A 22,708-nucleotide genomic window follows, 5' to 3' on the forward strand; every position below is an offset into this window, starting at 1 on the left:
ATTGGGTACAGAGGGTGGTTTATGGTACATGGACTACTTGGAGTAAGGTTCTTTGTGGGGTCCCTCAGGGCTCTGTATTGGGTCCACTTTTATTAAACTTGTTCATTTAACTTGTTCATTAATGACTTAGGGGAGGATATTGCAAGTAATGTATCAGTGTTTGCAGATGACACAAATCTATGTATAGGCTGATACATTAGATAGCTTTACGACGGGGGTGGATGGCTTTTTAGCAAGGGAGGGAATACAGGGTTATGAAAGATAGCTTGCAGTACGTTGATCCAGGGACTAGTCCGATTGTCATCTTGGAGTCAAAGAGTTTTTTTCCCCTCTGATGCAAATTGGAGAGGCTTCAAATGTTTTTTTTGTTTTGCCTTCCTCTGGATTAACTAGCAGTAAGACACGTTATCTATCTATCTATGTATAGGATTTTCAAAAGAACTTACTATGTTACTATGTATATAGTGTCTATGTTTAGAATATGAACAGGGAGTGAGAGTTGCTAAGAGGGAATTAACTTGATAGATAGATATCTTATTATAACTCAAATTTCATGTGGTTACATGTTTTAGTGAAGGCCGTTTCACAATGCACAATCCTGCAAAAAAATAAATAACCCAGCTGGCCTGTATGACAGCGGAGCATCAATCAACATCTATTATTGAAGATAAACATTTATGTACTTGACTGAAAACACCAATGTACTTACTCCATTACAAAAAAACGTATGTTATGAGGTTTACATGTAAATGCAGTTATACATTAACCTTTACAATATACAACTTCTTTTTTTTTAAACTGTAAATCCAATTCTAAAGATCTTTTCGTTATCGTAGGACCAAACTTAACTTGAAACAATTGTTTAAATGTATGTTTAGTCCATCAACAAAAACAACTATTTCAAGCGATATTGTCAAAAACTGTGGGTAGCTGCCTGCTTGGCCCTGCAAACAATTGGACAATGAATAGATTTCACTGTGAACAATGAAAATCTTCTAGCCGGACAGATCGATTTTCTGACTAATGTCTGAGGAAAAAAAAGTAAGAGGCATGATCGTTCAATGCCCACTAGCCTCATGATAATTTGACGGATTTGTCGGCTCACACTAAAATCGATCATTAGAGAGAAAATCTTAAAGGAAAACTATACCCCTCCCCAAACAATGTAGGTCTCTATAAAAAGATATTGCATAAAAAAAAGCTCATATGTAAAACCCTGCTTCATGTATATAAAACATTTTAATAATACTATACTTTTCTAGTGGTATGTGCCATTGGGTAATCATAAATAGAAAATTGCCAATCTAAAAAATAAGGGCCGTCCCCTGGGATCATACGATTAACTGTGCGCACAAACAAATTACTTCTTAGGTCACATGAGCCAATTAACAGACATAATTGTGTCTTTTGCTTAACACTTCTTCCTGTTACAGTTAGAGTTGTAGTATTTCTGGTCAGGTAATCTCTGAGGCAGCACACAGACCATCACAAAATGGGGGTTCAAGGCAAGAGATGTAAAAGGGAAATATTTACTTAAATATATATTCCAGTTTGGTAAGATTCTTTAATATGCCACTTAATATGATATAAACTGTTGCTCAAGTATTCATTTTGGAGGTATAGTTTTCCTTTAATGCCTATGGCCACCTTTAGCTCACTTCCTGTTTTGGACAAAGCCTCCATGGACAGCTGATACAAAGTGCCTTGTCGAATACAGTACTGTATATACAATATCATTTATCTACAGTACATGTGTGGGATCGGTTATCCAAAAACCCATTATCCAGAATTTCCTAATTACAGGAAGGCCATCGTCTGTAGACTCCATTTTAATCAAATAATTCAAAATTTTAAAATATACTGCCTTTTTTTGTAATAACAAAAGGGTAAATTGTACTTGATCCCAATATATAATTAAGATATAATTAATCCTTACTGGAGGCAAAGCAATCCTATTGGATTTAATGCTCAAATCTTTTTTTAGTAGAGAAAGTATGCAGATCCAAATTACAGAAAGAGCCCTTATCTGGAAAACTCCAGGTCCAGAGCATGCTGGATAACAGGTCCCATACCTGTATTAGTAACGTATGAGTGTGGTAAACATATTCTTTCCATTTATGATTAGTGTTCTCATGGTAGAACTTGTCTAAAACTAGCTAAGATTTGAGGAACTTCTTACTGTAACTTGACACAATGCTTTAATAATCCTATCTGAAGATTAAGGCTATAAAAACCACCAGGAAGACTTTAGGTCCAATTTTATTTAAAACAAAAAAAAAAAAAACGGATGGATCTTTGGATGACTGCAGTGCTGTATTTCTGCACACCTAGTTTAATTTCTACAAGATGCTTATACATTGAAGAATGTTTGATCACATGATACTACTAGCTATTAACACAGGCTTGGTAGAAGGAAAATGGCACATATTCTTGTTTTAAGATGTAAAACAGGTGATGTTTTAGTAATAAAGTGGTAAAAGGGAGAATATTTTCAAGGCAGACAGGCTGCCACCTGATACGTGCCATCTGCAGTGTGTTGAGCACTATGCTCCTGTAACTGTCCCAGTTCATGAAATCGCTCTCCACACCATAAGCATTTGTACTGCTGCTCTCTGTTGTGCACACTTTGATGCTTATTGAGATGTTCCCGTTGCTTGAAACTCTTGTCACAAGACAAGCATTTGTATGGTTTTTCACCAGTATGTACCCGTCTATGCCTCTGAAGGTCTGATGCATATTTGAACCGCTTGTCACAGTCTGAACACTTCAATGGTTTCTCTCGTGTTGGGTCACAGCGATGCTGTACAAACTCAGAGGAGGAAAAGAACCTTCGCTCACAGCCGGTGCATCGTAAAGGCTTTTCTGCACAGTGTGTAGTCTGGTGTTTTTGTAAGGCAGAAGATCTCTTGTATGCTTTGTGGCATACACTGCACTGGAAAGGTCGGTCAGTATTGCTTTGCCCACATTTATGCTGCAGTAATTCCTGGGACTGACTAAAACCACGCTGGCAAGCATTGCACTTGAAAATGCTTTCAGCCCCATGCTGGTGAAACAAAAGCTGTGATGGCTGTACCATATCCTTTTCACATAAGTTGCATTTGGAAGGGTCCTCTACTTTGTGTGTCCTTCTATGCCGCATTAGTGCATACTGCTGCTTGAAACTCATTTGACAAAGGTCGCAGTGAAATGGCCTTTCTTCACTATGTGTACGCTCATGTTGTCTCAGGTCAGATGGCCGCCGGAAGGTTTTCTGGCAAGCACTGCAGCGAAAAGGCCTCTCTCCTGCTGGTGTGCATGGGTGTTGGAGTAGCTGCGAAGATTCTTTGAAACGTAACTGGCAAGTCTGACACTGAAACAGCTGCTCACCCGCATGAGCATACATATGGCGCAACAGATGTGATCTATGTTTGAAGCTTTTTTCACAAACTGTGCACTTGTAGGGCCTTTCTGAACTGTGTGTTCTCTTATGGTGTACCAGATGCGAGGACTGGCTGAAACTTTTATCACACAATGTACACTTATATGGTTTCTCTCCTGTGTGCACGCGCTCATGTCGAGACAACTCAGAGAGATGCTTAAAAGGTTTTTGGCACAGAGTGCAACAAAAGGGTCTGTCATGGGATTCCTGTGTTGACTGGGCAGGAGGAGCTGGAGCAGGTGGGACAGTGGGTATGCAGACCCGCTCTGCTTCATTGGCTTTGCAGGTTTTTTCACAGATAGAACACTTTAAAGAGCCACCGTTATGCACACTGTGATGCTGAGCTAGTGAAGTGAGGAGTGAGAAACCCATCTTGCACACACCACATACAAAGGGTTTCTGTTCCACCTGTGAACAATGGTGCTCCAAGAGTTGTGTGGCTTGGTGAAAGATTTTCAAACATTGTGTACACTGGAATGAGCGGTCATGACTTGCAGAGGGCATACACTGATGCTCTTGTGGATTCGGCAAGTGTGACAGGTCATGCCCACACAGACCACATTTTTGAAGGGGTTCACTGGGTGGCAAGGGATGGTGATGAATGCCCAAGTCTGGTTGCAGTAGAATTCCATAAACAGCACAGGCCAAAGAACTCTCTGCAGAGCCTTGAGTGGGAATAGGGTGTTCTGCCAGTGCAACTGCTCCAGGATGTTGTGAAGGTTGTTGCTGTAAGGGCTGCACGGTGGGAGGGGCAACCTGTGCATGAGGCCAGCCCTCTGACATACTTGGGTGAAGGAAATGGGATCCAAAATCTTTAGAGTTTCTATTAGTTTCGTGTGTAGTGCCAATAATGAACAGTTTTGAAAGTCAATAAACACAGTCCTTATGCAGAAATGCCGACCATGTCAGTGTTATCATAGCAGACTGGTTAATGCAGAAATGAGTCACAGACAGGGCCTGAACTATGAGGTGGGCAGCAGAGGAACCAGCTTAGGGGGCAGCTGTTTTTGGAAAAGAGAATACAGATCCAGAAAATACATTTATTGTTGTACACTGATCAAGTGGCTCATTACTAGACTTGCTCCTTGTATCTCCTCACTTTTCCTGTGTCACCTGGTCTGTGTCCAAACTCTTCCAAAAAGGGTGGTGGTGTTATGAGACTTTGGGGTGATGGCACAGATACCCACATTTGCCTTGAACCAGTTCGGGTCACAGGACATACAACTAGAAGGAAGAAAACGAGTGGCATTAGACACAACCTCAATATAAATTACAGTTACTCATGACAGCAGTTTCAGCGGATTATTTACATGGTGGAATAAAATGTATATAAATTGTATTTATATTATTGAACTCAGACCTCCAGAAAGTAGGTCAACCTTTAGAGGATTTATTTTATTTGGTGAAATGTTTATTTCTACATGCTTAAAATATGATACTTGTTCTTTCCCTATTCCTCCAAAACCAGATTTCTTAGACGGTGACAAATGTCTCCGTTTAATGATGGGGACAAATAGATACATTCTGCAACCTTGAATTTGCAGCTCATATTAGTGATTCAACCATATGAAAGTGACAAAAGCATAAGGGCAATAAGAATAAAATCTGCTTTACAATGAAGTGAAACAGGTCCAACAATAAGCATTAATGTCTACTTGCAGTTCTGAGATGTGTCTTTAACATCTGCAACTGCCATCACAATGTTACATCTGCAGTTAATCTTTATGCCTGCAGTGGGCTAAAAGAGGAGTGTTAAATTCATGGATGGCTGCATGGTAGTATTTCTTTAAGGGTAGGGGCACACTGGTCTATTCGGGGAGATTAAGTCGCCTGGCGACTAATCAACTCGTCATTGCGGCGACCAATCTCCCCGAATGCCTTCCCTCTCTCTTGCGCTGGCTAAAATTAAAAATTGCCTGTGCTAAAGCGGCGATTCGTTTTCCAAAGTCGCCCGAAGCTTCCTCGTGAGGCAACTTCGGAAAACGGATCGCCGTGTGTGCTTTAGCGGAGTTGATTTTTCATTTTAGCCAGCGCAAGAGAGAGGGAAGGCGTTCAGGGAGATAGTCGCCGCAAAGACAAGGCGATGAGTCGCCAGGCGACTAAATCTATCTGAATCGCCCAGTGTGCCCCTACCCTAAGAGTTTTAGCACATAGACTAAAAGAAAAAAAAAGTCTCTGGAAATTGCTGTGTAAAACAAATAGCCAGGTTGTGTGAAAACCTGGGCTACTCCCAGAGCTTGCCACTCGAGTAAACCGGAAATGACCCCAAGTAACTTGTTATTTTTTGCCAAATGACACGTTTCTGAACTGTTAAATATTGTAGAAAACAAGACAGAAGGCAATTTTTAAATTAATAAGAAAAACACAAATAAAATAGTGATACTCAGTTTAGATGGAAATATGTCTGTGCACAACAATGTTCTAGAGAGCTGAAAGCCTGTGTGAAATAATTTTAGAGGAAAGAAACATTACCAATGTGTGCCCTCTTCAAAGACTGCAGCAGCTTTTCTGATTATACAGAATATACTTTTCAAGGAAAGATGCACAATATGAAGCTACAGAGCCCCGTGGTCATACCTGGAGGGGAAAAATGTGCTTAATTACAAGTCAGACATTTGCTCATACGTACAGAAAGAATTACCTACTTTGCTGTCTAACAATAAATATAATTATCCAAATTGATTTAGTAGAACCTGGTCACAAGTTCATATGGAGCAAACCAAAACAAACCAGTTGTATGCCAAATGTATAACACATCTGGCCCTTTTAAATGCTCACCATAATCCTTTTGGGACATCAAAATCTTAATACAAAAAAAATTCTTGTGAATGGCAATTTTATTTAAAGGTTTGGCTCCCCTTTCAGTTAACTATTAGTATGTTATAGAATGGCTAATTCTAGGCAACTTTTCAACTGGCCTTCATTTTGTATCCTTTAATTATCTGCGTTCCTCTTCTAACTTTTTCCAGCTTTCAAATGGGGGGGTCACTGACCCCATCTAAAAAAACAAATGCTCTGTAAGGCTACAGGTTATTTGGCATTGCTACTTTTAGATACTCCTCTTTCTATTCAGGCCCTCTCCTATTCATATTAGTATCTGTTTCAAAAGGATGCATGGTTGCTAGGGTAATTTGGACCCTAGCAACCAAAATCTAAAAGTTAATTTAAGGGTGAACAACCCCTAAAAAAAAAAAAAAAAAAAAAAATTACATTTTGGTCACCAACTAGGAAACAAAGTGATATGAAGCACTGCAATGCTTATTTGCCAGCACAAATACTATTATGATCCCGTGCAGTTGCACATCAACAGCCCCTGCAACTAGGAGGGCTGGGTAACAGCCTAAATTCCCCTCCTCGCCACACTCTCTTCTTGCATACACCTGTGCCCATCCAATTCAAAGGCATGTACAGAAAAACATTTTGTTTTCCTCTGTATCACAAAGTTGAGGGCTGCCCCAAAAGCTGAAAATGTCCTACTTCACCAGAATCAGTTTTATATTGCTTTTTGTGAGTATTGTATTTAACATTTAATTTAAATCAGAAGATGTGCTACAACCAGGAGGAGATATATAAATAAAATGATTCTGGTGTAGTCATTATGAATAATACAGTTTACAATTCCATCGATTACTATTGCTTTGTTCAATCATATATAGTTGAATCAGAGCCTAAGTAAGCACGGTTTTCTGACTGCAACATGAAGAGACATATTTATAAAATTGTGCAAAATGAAGGCTTGCATTGGGGTCACACAAGTCCCTAATTTACACAGTAATTTATGCCATTATTTTGCATCACCTCAGAGCATGCCAATTTGTCAAAAAGCCATAGAAATGTTGGTATAAAAAGTGCCTTTTATCAAGCTAATCCCTCAACATGTACATGAAAGTTTATTACACAACTTAATACAGGTATGGGAGCTATTATCCAGAATGCTCAGGATCGGTGGTTTTCCGGTTTAACAGATCTATCTGTTATTTGGATCGTCATATCTTAAGTTTGCTAGAAAATCATTAAATACACCCAAAAAGCCGGTTCTGCTTCCAATAAGGATTATATCTTAGTTTGGACCATGTACTAGGTACTGTTTTATTATTACAGAGAAAAGGAAATACATATTTAAAAAAATTAATTATTTCATTATAATGGAGTATATAAGAGATGGCCATTCCGTAATTCTAAGATTTCTGGATAACGGGCTTTCAGATAACAGATCCCATACCTGTACATTGTATTTAACACAGTGGATTTAATATAGAATGTTGGTGTATTTCAGTGCAGTTTTTTTTTTTTAAACAGCTTTTTAAACATACCTCTAAGGTCTATGGCACATATAATAAGTTTTGGCAGGCAGAATAAAATACCTAAAACCAGCCCCTACAAGTTAAAACACTGTCCCTAGTGACCTCCATGTAAGACTTTTTGCGGGTGCCATTGTTGCTTCCTTAACACAGAGCAAATTAACATATTTTAGGCAGTGGTAAAACTATTGTTATGAGGTCTCACAGAAAAATCACTTTAGGGGCTGGTAAATGTTGGGGAAATAAATATTTCTCTACATAGCCTCTAATACCTACTGGGACTCCAAACCAGGCATATAACAAAAGGTGCTATCATATCAAATGTGGCTCAAATATTGATCCCATTATGCTCACTCACAGCACTGCACAGTAAATTGCAACATAGTTCTGCTTCCCAGCACTCTCCAAAAAGCATTATGCATGTGCCAAAACACTACATTTTAGGCACCACAGCCTTTTTACACCCAGTCACCAGAACGTTTTTTTTGTATACGCTGGTTTTATAATACATTTTTTCTGACTTATATCTGCATAGAATATTAATGATTAGAAGATGCAGAAGACAGTCATATATAATTAACGAAAAACATGTTTACAGTAGAAGACTGGAACTATGAAATTTTTCCTTGCTCCTTTTGTTAAAGGAATTCTGTCATGATTTTTATTATTTAGTTTGTATTTCTAAATTACACTGTTTACATTGCAAATAATTCACTCAACAATATAAAATTACATTCCTGAACCAGCAAGTGTATTTTTTTTTTTAATTGTGATATTGGTGTGTAGGCAGCCATCTCAGGTCATTTTGCCTGGTCATGTGCTTTCAGAAAGAGCCAGCACTTTATGATGGAACTGCTTTCTGGCAGGCTGTTGTTTCTCCTACTCAATGTAACTGAATGTGATACAGTGGGACCTGGCTTTTACTATTGAGCGCTATTACTATTAGGGATGCACCGAATCCAGGATTTGGTTCGAGATTCGGCCTTTTTCAGTAGGATTCGGTCGGGCAGAAGGATTCGGCTGAATCTGTATCCTGCTGAAAAAGGCTGAATCCTGCATATGCAAATTAGGGGAGGGGAGGGAAATTGTGTGACTTTTTGTCACAAAACAAAGGAAATAAGAAAATGTTTTACCCTTCCCACCCATAATTTGCAAATTAGGATTTGGATTGTGTTCCATATTCGGAAGAATCTTTTGCGAAGGATTCAAGGGTTAGGTAAAGTCCAACATAGTGGATTCGGTGCATCCCTAGTTCTTATATCTACCCGGCAGCTGTTATCTTGTGTTAAGAAAGAGGGGTGATATCACTCCCAACTTGCAGTACAGCAGTAAAGAGTGATTGAAGTTTATCAGAGACAAGTCACATGACTTGGGGCAGCTGGGAAACTGACAATATGTCTAGCCCCATGTCAGATTTTCTCTTATGAGAAATGGATTTCAGTGCAGAATTCTGCTGGAGCAGCACTATTAACTGATGCGTTTTTATAAAAATTCCCATGACAGTATCCATGTCATGACTTGTGTGACTGATATGTTTTCCAAGAATCCTGTGTGTGTGTGTGGTACCCAATATGCTGTTTAAGGAGAACTAGAATACTACACCCAGGTAGTTGCAAGGCTGTAACATGGGTACAATGCACAGAGGAGAATGTTGAGTAGAGTGTAGATCCACTAACAGCAGGAAAAGAAAGACATCATGCAGGGAATGCTCTATATTGTACACACACTGGCAATGACCAAAGGGATACCAGAAAGACAGGGACCTTGAAATAAATCATAATGTTAAATGTAGAGAAAGAAGATGGAGACAAAGAAATAATGGGGCTGCACATCCACGCCCCTGTATCACTTTTAATATGACTAGGCTTTATAGTTTCACTTTTCAGTCAGATCCCCCCACCCCTCCTAAAATATAAAGTCTGTGTTCATACTCACCATGTAGGACTTGTCATGGCAGGACTCCAAGGCTGCCAGAATAGCACGTCTGAGGCACAAGCAGCATATTGCCCAACACTCCCGCTTCTCGCGGGACACTTCCGATGGTCACTTACATGTCCCGCTCGCCTTCTTACACGTCCCACAAAGCAGGTTAATGGCAAGCTCTTCTGCCTCCGGTTTTACAGAAAATACCGACGCCTCAAGTCTCATCACGCGAGACTGTTGCGCACGACCACACGTAAGCAAAGTGATGCGTCGCGTACCGGCCTTGTGGGAGTGGCGAGCCAAGACGGCAAAACTCCGTTTTCAAAGCTAGTTAGATAGATAAGTGGCAGGTAGCGGGCGGCCGCAGGCAGGTCTGTCCTCCTCTGCTCGTACCTCCTACTTATGTTAAAGAACAAAACAAGAGATTCTTCTCTTAAAACGATAAAAGTTTTTGTGAATCTAGAGCAAAGTAGAAATTACGTTTTTTTTTTTAACTTTTAGTGTCTTTTGTACTTTGTTTTTGCAGGTAAAGTTTTAAACAGAGGCCAGAATTTCCTCACAATGGCTAATTTAGTAGAAGGAAATGTGTGAAATGGCAGCAAAAGTCGTCCTGAGGCCGGGTTTGTTTTTTCTTGTTTTGTTTTTTTGGTGACATCAGAGGGTCCCAGTTATTTTGTACAAATGGGCACATTTTCACAATTCAAGGATAGAACAAGAGCTAATGTAGGAAAACACAATGGGTGAAAATGACTAAAAGTAATTTTTCCCTCTTTATTTCCTCTGGTCCTACCGCCAAATGTGTATATTTATTAAAGAGTGAAGTTAGAAATCACCACAGTCCGCTAGAGAGAAATACCACCTCTATTCATTAATTTCTATGCCATTTTTAAACGTGTATTTACAGGGGAGATCCTGTCCATTTTGCCTTCATTTTGCCGCTCCCCACGGCACTCGCCTTTCAGCTCATAGGGGGTCGGGGGAGGACCATGTCGCGTCAGAGGGTTTCGGGGGTGGTCCAGTCATTAGGGCAGAGAGCACAATTGCACTCTGCAATAGAAGAGCTGAATTTCTGGGTTGAAAACGGAAATTCAGCTCTTAGTTACCAGGAGAGTGCTGCCGCTTGAGGCCTCATTGGTGGAGCGCCCCTTTGTGTTTATCAAAGGGTGAGCCTTGATTTTCACCCATTTATTAATATTATTTTAAAAATCCTTTAACAATAAATGGAGAGAGGCAGTATTTCACTCTAGCGAGACTGTGGCGATCGCAGACTTAACTCTTTGATAATAATATATAGATAGGTATGCACACTCAAAAGAAGGCAAGTATGGTATATTTAAAATAAAGTTTTACTTGTTTATGCAAATAATACACACAAAGCCACAATAGTAGGCCTGTATAATACAATACATAAGCTTACATGGTATATACCTAACGTTTAAACATAGCCACAATTACATAACAGTAAACAGTAAGTATTACAATTATACAGCAAGGAGCAGATACACCTACCACCAGTATGAGAATGGCCCCAACGTTTCGGCGTAAGCCTTGACAAAGGCTTACGCCGAAACGTTGGGGCCATTCTCATACTGGTGGTAGGTGTATCTGCTCCTTGCTGTATAATTGTAATACTTACTGTTTACTGTTATGTAATTGTGGCTATGTTTAAACGTTAGGTATATACCATGTAAGCTTATGTATTGTATTATACAGGCCTACTATTGTGGCTTTGTGTGTATTATTTGCATAAACAAGTAAAACTTTATTTTAAATATACCATACTTGCCTTCTTTTGAGTGTGCATACCTATCTATATATTGTTACGTTGTGGGGTACCCATTGTAGGGGTACCCTTTTGATGTTTGCACCTCTTGCACTGTTTACCTACAGCATTTGCTGAATTGGTGTGCCCTCCACCCATTACTAAATTCTGTTAACTCTTTGATAAATATGCCCCGAAGTGCGTTGGTTCCCTGTCTGTTCTGCGGAGAAAGTTCTCAAAAAGGGAAATTAAGTCCCAAAAATGGCATTCTGTGTTGTTTGTGGAGACTAAGACAATATTCATCACAATTTAGGGACAATGTATGTACTAATTTAGGAGAATCTAATGGTACCAACAGTAATCTTTAGTTTTTAAGCTCATTTTTTTTTTTACAGTGGTGTTGGAGGTTCCCAGACATTTTTCCTGGTTGCCTCCCAGTACTTCTCCCAATTAGACCAAAAAGGAGTGTGTTTTTTTGTGGAAATTAAGGTCAGGTGACATTAAAGGGGTTGTTCACCTTCCTAACACTTTTTCAGTGCAATTGTTTTCAGATTGTTCCCCAGAAATAGACTTTTTTCAATTACTTTCCCTCTTTTATTTTTTACTGTTTTTCCAAAATCTAAGTTTAAAATTTAATGTCCCTCTCTCTGGTGTTTCAGTCTGACAGCTCAGTAATTCAGGTGCAGATTTTACAATTTTGCAACATTTAGTTGAAAGATTTTCCAGCAGTATCTCTGGAGTATTAGTAACTATTGTATCAATTCTAATAGCTGCCTTTTATGAAACTCAGGGATTCAGCTCAGCAGGAATAATGATAAGAAACGTATCAACTAAATGTATCCATTTGGAACAGTTCAAAGGGTCGGCGACCCCCCTCCCAGAGCTGCTTTAGAAGGTGAAAATTACACTGTACACTTCAATATTAGAGGAACGGTCAAACATAGAAAATAATTGGAAAAAGTCTTTATTTCTGGTGATCTATCTGAAACCAACTGAACTGAAAAAAGTGTTGGAAGGTAAACAACCCCTTTAATATTTCCATTTTTTGTATTTTGAGGTCACATAATTTTTTTTGCAAATAATGAGCAGATTTGTCACAATCCTTCGACAGAACAAGGGTCTAATTTAGGAAAAGACCATGGAAAAAATTTACCAAAATCAATTATTTGCTCTTGGTTTCCTCTGGTCCTATATCTTACGTGTGCAAGTCGGTTCCACTACTGAAAGTTCTGGGGCTCCAAAAGGGGTTTCCCCCATTTCAAGGAGGAGTTTGACCACATCGGTTGTCACCAGCTGCCACCAACTGTTACCCATAAACAGAGTTAATGTACTTTGGGAATGTTGGGAACTACCACATGGAGCTGGTCACTGCTCCTGTATAAAAAATATTTTCCTTTTTAAACGATATGTCAACTTAAAAAAAAAAATTTTGCCTAATAAAAGAAAACACAATTCTAAACAACTTTATAATATAAATTTATTAAAAATTGTTAGTGCTTTCAAGTTATTTGTAAATGTAATTGCTATTTAAAGTAGTATTTGCTTAACTCCTGGTTGTTGCTTTTTAAACAATGTTGCAAAAGTCAGTCTCCTCCAGCAAGACAGGTCTGTTAATCCTTTGGTTTATGTTACATTGTTTCAAAAGCAAGAGCCAACCAGGGCAGAAAATAGAAAGAGACAACCACTGCTTTCAATAGCAATACAGATACGAATAATTTAAATCATTATTTTACCATTGTCATCTATTGACTTGAAAGGGACACAATATTTACAACATTTTTATTCTGCACACACAAGTGAGCTCTTATACTTCTCCTCTAAGAAATGTTGCAGATACAGGTATGAAATCCATGATCCGGAAACCCGTCATCCAGAAATTCTGAATTTCAGAAAGGCTGTCTTCCACAGACTCCATTTTATTCAAATAATCCATATTTTTTAAAAATGATTAAATTTTTCTGTAATAATTAAACAGTAGCTTATACTTGATCCCCACTAAGATTGGAAGCAAAACCAGCCTATTGTTTACATGATTTTCTAGTAGACTTAAGGTATGAAGATCCAAATTACAGAAAGAACGGTTATCTGGAAAGCCCTCAGGTCCCATGCATTCTGGATAACAGGCCCATACCTGTACAGGTATGCGATCCGTTACCTGGAAACCCATTATCCAGAAAGCTCCGTCTCCCATGGATTCCATTTTATCCAAATAATACAAATTTTTTAAAATGATTTCCTTTTTCTCTGTAATAATAAAACAGTACCTTGTACTTAATCCAAACTAAGATATAATTAATCCTTAATAAGGAAGCAAAACCAGTCTATTGGGTTTATTTAATGTTGAAATGATTTTCTAGTAGACATAAGGTATGATGATCCAAATTATGGAAAGATCCATTATTTGGAAAACCCCAGGTCCCGAGCATTCTGGATAACAGGTCCCTTACCTTTATTGACTTTGCATGCAAATATCTGCTATCTTTTTAAAAACAATATACAATATTTCAGTTCTATTGACAATATCAGGGGTATAGCTGGTAGTGAGTGTACATTTCTGTATGTTTGTATTTCTATGTGAAAGATGCCATGTTAGTTGGGTTGGCTAAACTGCTTCTTGTAAATAGTAAATAATGAAACCAGAGAATTAAAACACAGTAGATAGAAGAATTGCACAACATTTTTAACAGACTAATATCTTCAGGGTGTACAAGGAAGGATTAATAGGATATTTAGCACTAATTGATATACCGTATACAATTATAAAAATAATACTACTACTAGCAATTTAGGGGGAGGTGAATATGCTATTCTCAGCAGCATCTCTTGGGTATTAGCAACGATTGTATCAATTCTAACAGCTGCCTGTAATGAAACCCAGAGATTCTGCTCAGCAGGGACAAAGTTAAGAAATGTATCAACTAAATGTATCAATTTAGAACAGTTTACAGGGCCGGCGACCCCCCTCCCAGAGCTGCTTCAGAAGGTGAAAAAAGACACTTGACACTTCAATATTAGAAAAACTGTCACACATAGAAAATAGAAAGTCATTGGAAAAAGTCATTATTTCAGGTGATCTATCTGAAAACAAGTACAGTAGTTGTTTGAAGGTGAAACACCCCTTTACGTCTACTGGAAAATCATATAGACATTAAATAAATCCAATCATCTGGTTTTGCTTCCAAAAAGGATTAATTATATCTACGTTTGGATCAAATACAAGGTACTGTTTTATTATTACAGAGAAAAGGAAAATAGTTTTAAAAAATTTGGAAGATAGTTTTAAAAAAATTTGGATTATTTGGATAAAATGTAGTCTATGGGAGACAGCCATGCCGTAATTTGGAGATTTCTGGATAACAGGTTTTCTTATAATGAATCCCATACCTGTAATGGTGCAAGCGTGATACAAAGGTGACAGAGTGATACAAAGCAGAATATTTTATTATTGATTTGTATAAGGGAAATACAAATGGGTCATAAGATGGGCCGAAATAGCTCCTCATCATTCATACAAAATGTTCACTTGGCCTTCATTACTACATTATTTCTGTAAAACATGGTATTTTTATTCTTGCACCATCTCAGTGATTGGATCTGACATTTGTTCAGGGTCCCCTTACCTTATAACAACGTTTCAGATATATGAAAATTATGCTGCATCAGCCATAGCTCTCGGAATATAAAGATAGGCAATAATCCCTTGCCCAAAATCTCACTTTTTGGGTGTTTTTCTGTTAGAAGTATCTAGACGAGCAACTAGGCAAATCTTTCCTTAACTGGCATTTAGGACTCACAAATAACTGTTAAAGAGTTGCATAGGTTTATATTTTCTTTCATTATGCAAAATAATTTTTGGGGTGGCGATCACTTGATTTGCAACCTCACAGCAGACATTTTATGTCATGTAACTTCTCTTGCAGATGAGTTTCCTTTTTCAGTGAAATGTCTGAATTAAATACCCCTTGTAAAGGTAAGTGGCTGTATACATTTTGTGACATTGCAGGAAATGTATATGCATACTTTGCTAGTACCACAGGTATGGGACCTGTTACCCAGCTTGGGTCCTGGGGCTTTCCAGAAAAAGGAATCTTTCTGTAATTTGGATATCTATGCCTTAAGTCTACTAAAATATATTTTAAACATTAATTGAACCCAATAGGATTGTTTTGCCTCCAATAAAGATTAATGATATCTTAGTTTGGATCAAGTACAAGGTACTGTTTTATTATTATACAGAAAAAAGAAATCATTTTCAAAAATGTGAATAATTACATGGGGCATGCTAATAGCAATATATGATATTTTTCAAAGGTTGATAGATCAGTTTCTGACATGTATTGATTTTATCATGTTATTTGTTCTGTTTGGGTTTAATTTCTCAACCTTTGCACTGAAATATAATTAAAATCATAAGAAGAATTTTAAAATTGGTCTTGTACAATGGTCTTGTACAATGTAAAATTAATGTTTTCAGGTAATGAATGTTTTTAGTTTCTACATACGTAATGATAATACAGTTACGGTATCTATTCAGAAAGCTCCAAATTACAGGATGGCCATCTCCCATAGACTCCTTTTTATCCGAGTAATTTTAATTTTTTTAAATTATTTCCTTTTTCTCTGTAAGAATAAAGCAGTGCCTTGTATTTGATCCCAACTAATATATAATCAATCCTAATTGGAGTCAAAACATGCCTATTGGTTTTATTTAATGTTTAAATAATTTTTTAGTATGAAAATCCAAATTATGGAAAGATCTGTTATCTGAAAATACCCCTGCTGCAAGCATTCTGGATAACAGGTCCCATACCTGTATCAGGCCGCTATGCAATGAATGTATTATTTCATAATAAAATGTAGTAGTGGTATAGCATCCCTTATATGGAAATCCATTATTCAGAATGTTCGAAAGTATGGGAAGGCCATCCCCCATAGTCAATTTTAAGCATATAATTTTGTTTTTAAAAAATAATTTCCTTTTTCTCTGTAATATTAAAACAGTTCCATGTACTTACTGGCAACCAGTTCCTGTGGAGTCAGAAGCAATCGTCAAAAATGTAACAACTTAGACTCCTAATAAATTTCAATTGTAAATTTAAGTTGTAATGAAAAAAAAATACAATATGTCGAATTGTCCTATTTCACAGATAATAGTAGTAGTTGTTTCACTAGTGTGAAGTTCAGCTGAGGAAAGTTTGTAGCTAATTAAATAAAAAGCCACAATGGCATAAACTTAGTTATAGATTTAGACCCAAACTTGAACAGTATCTTCATCTAAGTTGGCAGCAACATGCTTGTATGGCGAGTAGCGTAGTGCATCCTCTTGTACTAGTTCTTTAGTTTGTTCCCAAAAACAGACACCATCTTCATATAGCTTCTTATAGGGGAAATTTACTAACCTGCGAAAATTCGCCAGCGACGGCTTTGCATCCATCGCTACACTTCGCCAGGCAAAAATTTGGTCAGACATCGTTACTAAAATGCGAAGTTGCCTCCAGGGAGCCGAACGCTGGCGAATTTTCGCTAGCGTTATGTTGACAATCAAAGAGTAGATGCGCTAGCGTTCAATTATGTCTGGCGCAACTTCGTTAGTGGTCTTCGCTCAGGCTAATTTGCATACGGCGGGAAATTATAAAGTTGAATTGACATATATGTTGCAGCAAATACATTAGATTACACAAGTCCAGGGAACCTTAATAAAGAAAATATAGTTGTTATAATGCCCTACACTTGTGCCCAGTGTATAGTTTATGTTCCATATGTTAGAAAATGTATGGGGGAACCCGGTTGCCCAAAAAACATTTTTAAGGACTTTTGCAGGTTATCACTCTGAATAAAGGAAAAGACGCCAGCTTTTTTTGGGACTTAGAACATTTTTCCTCTAAAAATTGAGGAAGTAATATGCACTCCATTGCACTTCGCCTGGTCTGGCGAAAAAGGTAACATTCAGTAAAATCCGCATCTTAGTGAATTTGCGGAGTTACGTCCATTCACCAGAGCGAAAGTCTATCTCTTTTGCTAGCGTTAGTCACTTCGCCCTTTAGTAAATGTGCCCTAAAGCATATATACTCACTCCACAGCCCTGCTGGTAATTAAGCTGTATGAATGCATATTGATGGCAAAACAATCCTGTTGGGTTTGTTTCATTTTTAAATTATTATTAGCAGACTTAAGGTACGGGGATCCAAATGACAGATCCCTTATCTGGAAAAACACCGATTCCAAATATTCCGGATAATACATGCCATATGTGTAAATTAGTGATGTGCGGGCTGGCCCTATACCGCGGGACCCGCCGGTTTGGGCCGACCTTGCATCGCCCTTTCTGGGTTGCGACCTTCCAAATGCTGGCTTCCGACTTCCGGGTTGAACTTTAATAGACGTGCGCCTCTTGCCCCGCCCCTTTTGTGATGTTATCGGCGAGGCGGTGAGGTGCACATCACTAGTGTAAATGCATTTGCTTTTAATATATTATTTAATGTTTGAAGCACTATAATGATATAAATAGATATGAACTGTATTACATTTAATTAAATGAAATCATTCAATACTGGGTGTTCTTTTAATCTGTATAAAATGTTTTTACTTTGTTGGCTTAGTATTTACACCATAAAAAAATCGAATTACTTATTTATGATACAAAGCAGAGAGTATTTTCTTATTCTCGTTTTTTACGGGAAGTACAGATGAGCCATCACTAGACATTTGCATTGTTCCTATTATGGTGTAGATGCTTTGGAAAGTACAAGGTCCACATTCACACAGTCTATTTTACATTATTCATTTAGAACTGAATGTTTTCTCACTAAAGAAAGGTTTGATCACAGTTTATTGTGGTTAATCAAACCTTTTATCCAGAGGCTAGTGCAGATGGCAATAACGGAGAAATGGTAAGTACAGGTACAGGAATGGGATCCTTTATCCAGAAACCCATCATCCAGAAAGCTCTGAATTATTAGAAGGCCGTCTCCCATAGACTCTATTTTATCCAAATATTCAAATTTTTTCCTTTTTCTCTGTAATAATAAAACAGTAGCTTGTACTTAATCCAATATATAACCAATCTTTATTGGAAGCAAACACAGTCTATTGGATTTATTTAATGTTTACATGATTTTACATGATTCTCTATTAGATGTAAGGTATGGAGATCCAAATTATGGAAAGATCAGTTATCCAGAAAACCCATAGTCCCGAGCATTCTGGATAACAGGTCCCATACCAGTGCAGCAAAAGTTTTTGCCTTCTGTGAGCTGTGAAATTATGGAAATTCTTCCAAAGAATAGTGAAGTGATGGAATCATGAGCGTTACCTGATAACACAGAGAATTATTTTTTTCAGCCATTTTAGGTTGAGACTCCTAAATATTTTCATGCTTTAACAGCAAATTCCCTGTAAGGAAATCATTTTCTGAAGGATATGTGTAGCTGTAGCTGTGGAACAACGCTAATGCCATTGGTATTTTACCCTAAAAAATGTCTTTTACATTTTATTTTTTGTGAAAGTCTCTTGAAAATACTTAATAAAATCGGTCTTAGTAAAATTGAGTCCAAATCTATTTCAATATTCCACAGATATAGTACATATAGGGGGTTATTTACTAAAACGCAACCTTTTTCCTGTCTTTTAATATAAAACAAACTCAACCCAACTCCCATCCAAAAATGTATCTTATTTATAAATCAGGTAGATAAAGTTGAAAAAAAGTTTGTCGCTGAAAACCTTGAATTATTTACGTTTTCGAGCAAAAGCTAGAGTCAAACACCCCAAAATGCCCAAAATTCGTGAACATCTTCAAATAGAGGGAACAGCTACCATTGACTTTTACATGAATTAGACAGGTTTTAGATGGAGTATTTTAGAATTCGGGCTTCTAGCTGCTTTGTGGAATAATAAATCTCTATTTATTATAATTGTTTTTCTATAAAAATTTTAGTTTTTCCACTAAAAAAATTCAACTAGAAAACAAATGAGTTTTAATAAATAACCCCATAATATCAATATATCAAATATAGAATATATCCAACAGTTTCTTAGTAGATTTTTCCAGCCTTTTTCAGCCAGTTGATTGCTACCGGTAAATTAAATAACAAATATATATCGGCAGAGACGGTCCGTGGGGCACATGCGCAGTAGCGCAATCCCACGAACACAGGGACTGGACGCAGAGACACTTCAACTTTATTATATAGGATATATATATATAGTGAATAAAGTACCCCCTCTTGTAAAATATAAGGATATTATTAGTTACCGAGGAGTTTCATGACCATATAAAAACACGAGGCCGAAGGCCGAGTGTTTTTATACAGGTCATGGAACTCCGAGGTAACTTCTAATATCCTCATATTTTACAACTGGGGGTACTTTATTTATTATAATACACAAATTTTAGTGAGTCATGTGACAGAAATGACATCACTACTCACCGTTTATAACTGATGACATCACTACTCACCGTTTATAAGGATATAATTTACAGGATATTCATGGCTTTTGTGTATTATATATATATATATATATATATATATATATATATATATATATATATATATACAGTATTATATATGTACATGTCCAACTCCATTCTCCCAAACAAATTGGTTCAATTTGCATATAAGAAATACAATGTAACACAAAAAGCAGGTTTAAGTGTTTTATTTAGATTTCCCAACAAATGAATGTAATTGTATCTCTCATCAGATCAAGTAGGAGTATTTGTAATGATGGCTTTAATGCAACTAGAAGCATCAACCATCACAATGCACACACCAAAGAATATTCCTATATGTTGTATATGTATAACAGAATCACTGTGCACAGAGACAGGATAAATATTAACCAGAATCCATTAAATTCCACCTTAAAAAAAGTTGCAGAACACATTAAATGGGGACCACAGTTAAACATGGGTTATCGAAGATTCCTAAATGTATTATGTATAGGTATTTATAGAAATATATTGAGTGTTTGGCAGAACACGCATATGACAAGTAGAGATTTGGAAAGAGGAAGAGGGAGAGACACTAAGATGAAGATGCAGGGGAGACAGGACATGGCTTTAAAATATATTCAAATGGTGTAAAAAAAGGTAACCCCTTGCCACAGACCTGTCTAGCATTGCTTTATCCTTTGCATGCCGGAGACAAGAAGTGCTTTGCGTATATAAATAACTAGTCTGCTATAGGAATCTCATAGCATCACAGCCTGTGCAGAGCATTGCTGAAAGCATGGGCAATCCTCTACTGGTGTCACTGCTCACCTGTGTGCTGGAGCTTGTCTTTTTTACATCGCTACTAAACAGAATATTTTGCTGCAGTCGTTTCTTACCATTTCCAGTTACAGACACCTATCCTACATACAGACATGTAGATCTTATTCTGTCCTATATTCTATACTATAGGAAGGCCACTACTACAAGCTGAGTGCTGAAAATCCACATCACCCTTCCAATATCCATAATATTCCAGCAAATAACCAGTAATCCATTCTTGAGGGAGGCCATTACTTTATTCATCCTCCTGGAAATCTGCATACCCACAGATAATGTAGCAGCCAAAACACACCATAATTGCACATAATGGAGTGAAGCAAACGTCTAACAGATTAGCCTGTTAGATGACCCACACAAAGGTTCCTGTTTATAAAATTACCAAAACATACAGTATGCTTTATTTTCAATCCTGTTATCATGTAATCTGTTTAGAACTTTACACATTCAGCCATTAAAAATGGAAATGAAGCTGGGTCTATTGTGTTTGGGATAATAAATTGCACGTCACAGACAATTTGCAATCAGCTAGAAAAAAAAATGTTAACCTACTATAGGAAAGCAGATGTTAGATATATTCCACATACACCTTTATGTACCTTTCGCACTCAGGTACTGTGTGCAGCTCAAGGCTTTTAGGCGCTAATGTGTAAGCTACATGTTAACTCTGGCCCATAATGCATACAATCTCTTTACCACATTTGATAATATGCATATTTTCAGTTCCTCAAGACATGCCACTTTGCACCCCAAGCTAATGGTTTCAAACCTGTGCTGATGGAAAACCATACAAACTTATAGATAACTTTTCTCAAAATAAGTTGTCGGAAACCAAAATCTGTTAGTGCCTCAACTGTCATCTTGCCATTGCCTCATACAAAAAGTTTTTCCTAAAATCCCTCCCTGCAGGATTTCACTGAGGACTGGATTCAGCTTATGCTCTGCACTGTCACACCAAAAGGCAAAAAATCACTGTATCAATTTCTTGGAAAGACATTGTCTTTCTCCTTAAAGGTATTATCTAATTAACAATTGTTGTAAAGGCCTTGATTACAATATTGTAGTGACTTAAATAGTGACCTGCACCTCCCCAGATTTTCACATGGTCAATCTTATCTTTAGAGTCCAACAGATCAGCACTTCCATGCATCATCAAATTGTATGCAACTCTTTGCCATTTCTTAGATCACAGCACAGAAGTCACCCGGCTTGTGACTTTTTGTGCTGGGAGCGGCTCTTAACGCTTACCAACATTTTGCAGAGCACCAAAGAAATCCCACTGTATCAGACTCCTAGTGCATTTTTGTTATTAGTTAATAACAAGTATTAGATGCCTATCTGATATTTAACCATATTTCTACCTCCTCTTTTCCCCCTTCTTCATTTTGGGATGCTTCTTACATCCAATCGCAGGAATAAGCCCTAAAAGCACTGGACCAGATGCAAGATGATTTGCTGTCATTCTGATTATAAGATCCCCAAGAAACGCCAGACGCTGTTTAAAGGGGGGAACAGGAAGCAAAACCAGTAAAGAAGAATAATGAATGGCATAAAGGATAGATCAGAGGGTAAAGGGGCATTGGTACTCAGGAGTTCAGCAGGAAACCTCCATTGTGTGATTGATTTGGCCAATGCCATCACTGCTTTCAGACTGGGTGCAGGGTCGAGGACGGGATCCATCCACAGAGCTGGCACTGGTTAGAGAAGCTGTGCGGGAGCGGGCCAGCCGGGTCATACTTGCTGAGGGCACTGGAGACAAATAAAAATAGTAAATTTTTATTGTACTACTTGAATATATAAGATCGGTATCAAATTATCCAAACAAAACCAATCCAGGTCATTAACCCAAAATTTAAAGACATTTAGAGGCACATTTATTAAAGGTTGAATTTCTAATTCATGTGAGTTTTTTAAAACATACATACTCGAAATTCGACTGGGGGGTTATTTATAAAAAAAATCAAATATCTAAAACTTAGACGAATTTTACTGACTCGAAAACTCGAATTGAATTTGACTAAACTTGATCAGGA

The 22,708-nt window shown here is 37.5% G+C and overlaps 2 protein-coding genes across 10 annotated transcripts in view; both read right to left on the reverse strand.

The window, feature by feature from the left end:
* Positions 1–2,241: 2,241 nt before the first annotated feature.
* znf319.S (zinc finger protein 319 S homeolog) lies at positions 2,242–9,887 on the reverse strand. 2 transcript variants are annotated; one of them, XM_018260621.2, is made up of 3 exons: positions 9,655–9,887; positions 5,891–5,995; positions 2,242–4,642 (listed from the first exon to the last, which is right to left on the reverse strand). In XM_018260621.2, exon 3 carries the CDS (start codon positions 4,199–4,201, stop codon positions 2,492–2,494), a length of 1,710 nt encoding a protein of 569 aa, XP_018116110.1. In that variant the 5' UTR covers positions 4,202–4,642; positions 5,891–5,995; positions 9,655–9,887; the 3' UTR covers positions 2,242–2,491. The 2 variants fall into 2 exon arrangements, with proteins under 2 accessions (XP_018116110.1, XP_018116111.1); XM_018260622.2 differs by lacking the exon at positions 5,891–5,995.
* Positions 9,888–20,046: 10,159 nt separating this feature from the next.
* The window catches only part of ndrg4.S (NDRG family member 4 S homeolog), a 90,767-nt gene continuing 88,105 nt past the window's right edge, over positions 20,047–22,708 (reverse strand). For 7 of the 8 annotated variants that reach the window (XM_041591371.1, XM_041591373.1, XM_018259665.2 and 4 more), the window contains one exon: positions 20,048–22,424. In XM_041591371.1, the coding sequence (XP_041447305.1) occupies positions 22,270–22,424 (155 nt within the window). In that variant the 3' untranslated portion in view covers positions 20,048–22,269. 8 annotated transcript variants of the gene reach the window in all.

This window comes from Xenopus laevis, chromosome 4S, assembly GCF_017654675.1.
Source record: "Xenopus laevis strain J_2021 chromosome 4S, Xenopus_laevis_v10.1, whole genome shotgun sequence".
In the NCBI taxonomy this organism is placed as follows: domain Eukaryota; kingdom Metazoa; phylum Chordata; class Amphibia; order Anura; family Pipidae; genus Xenopus; species Xenopus laevis.

Coding starts and splice junctions, on each gene's coding strand:
- znf319.S (XM_018260622.2), bottom strand. CDS start 4,201: ATGTCAGAGGGCTGGCCTCATGCACAGGTTGCCCCTCCCACCGTGCAG.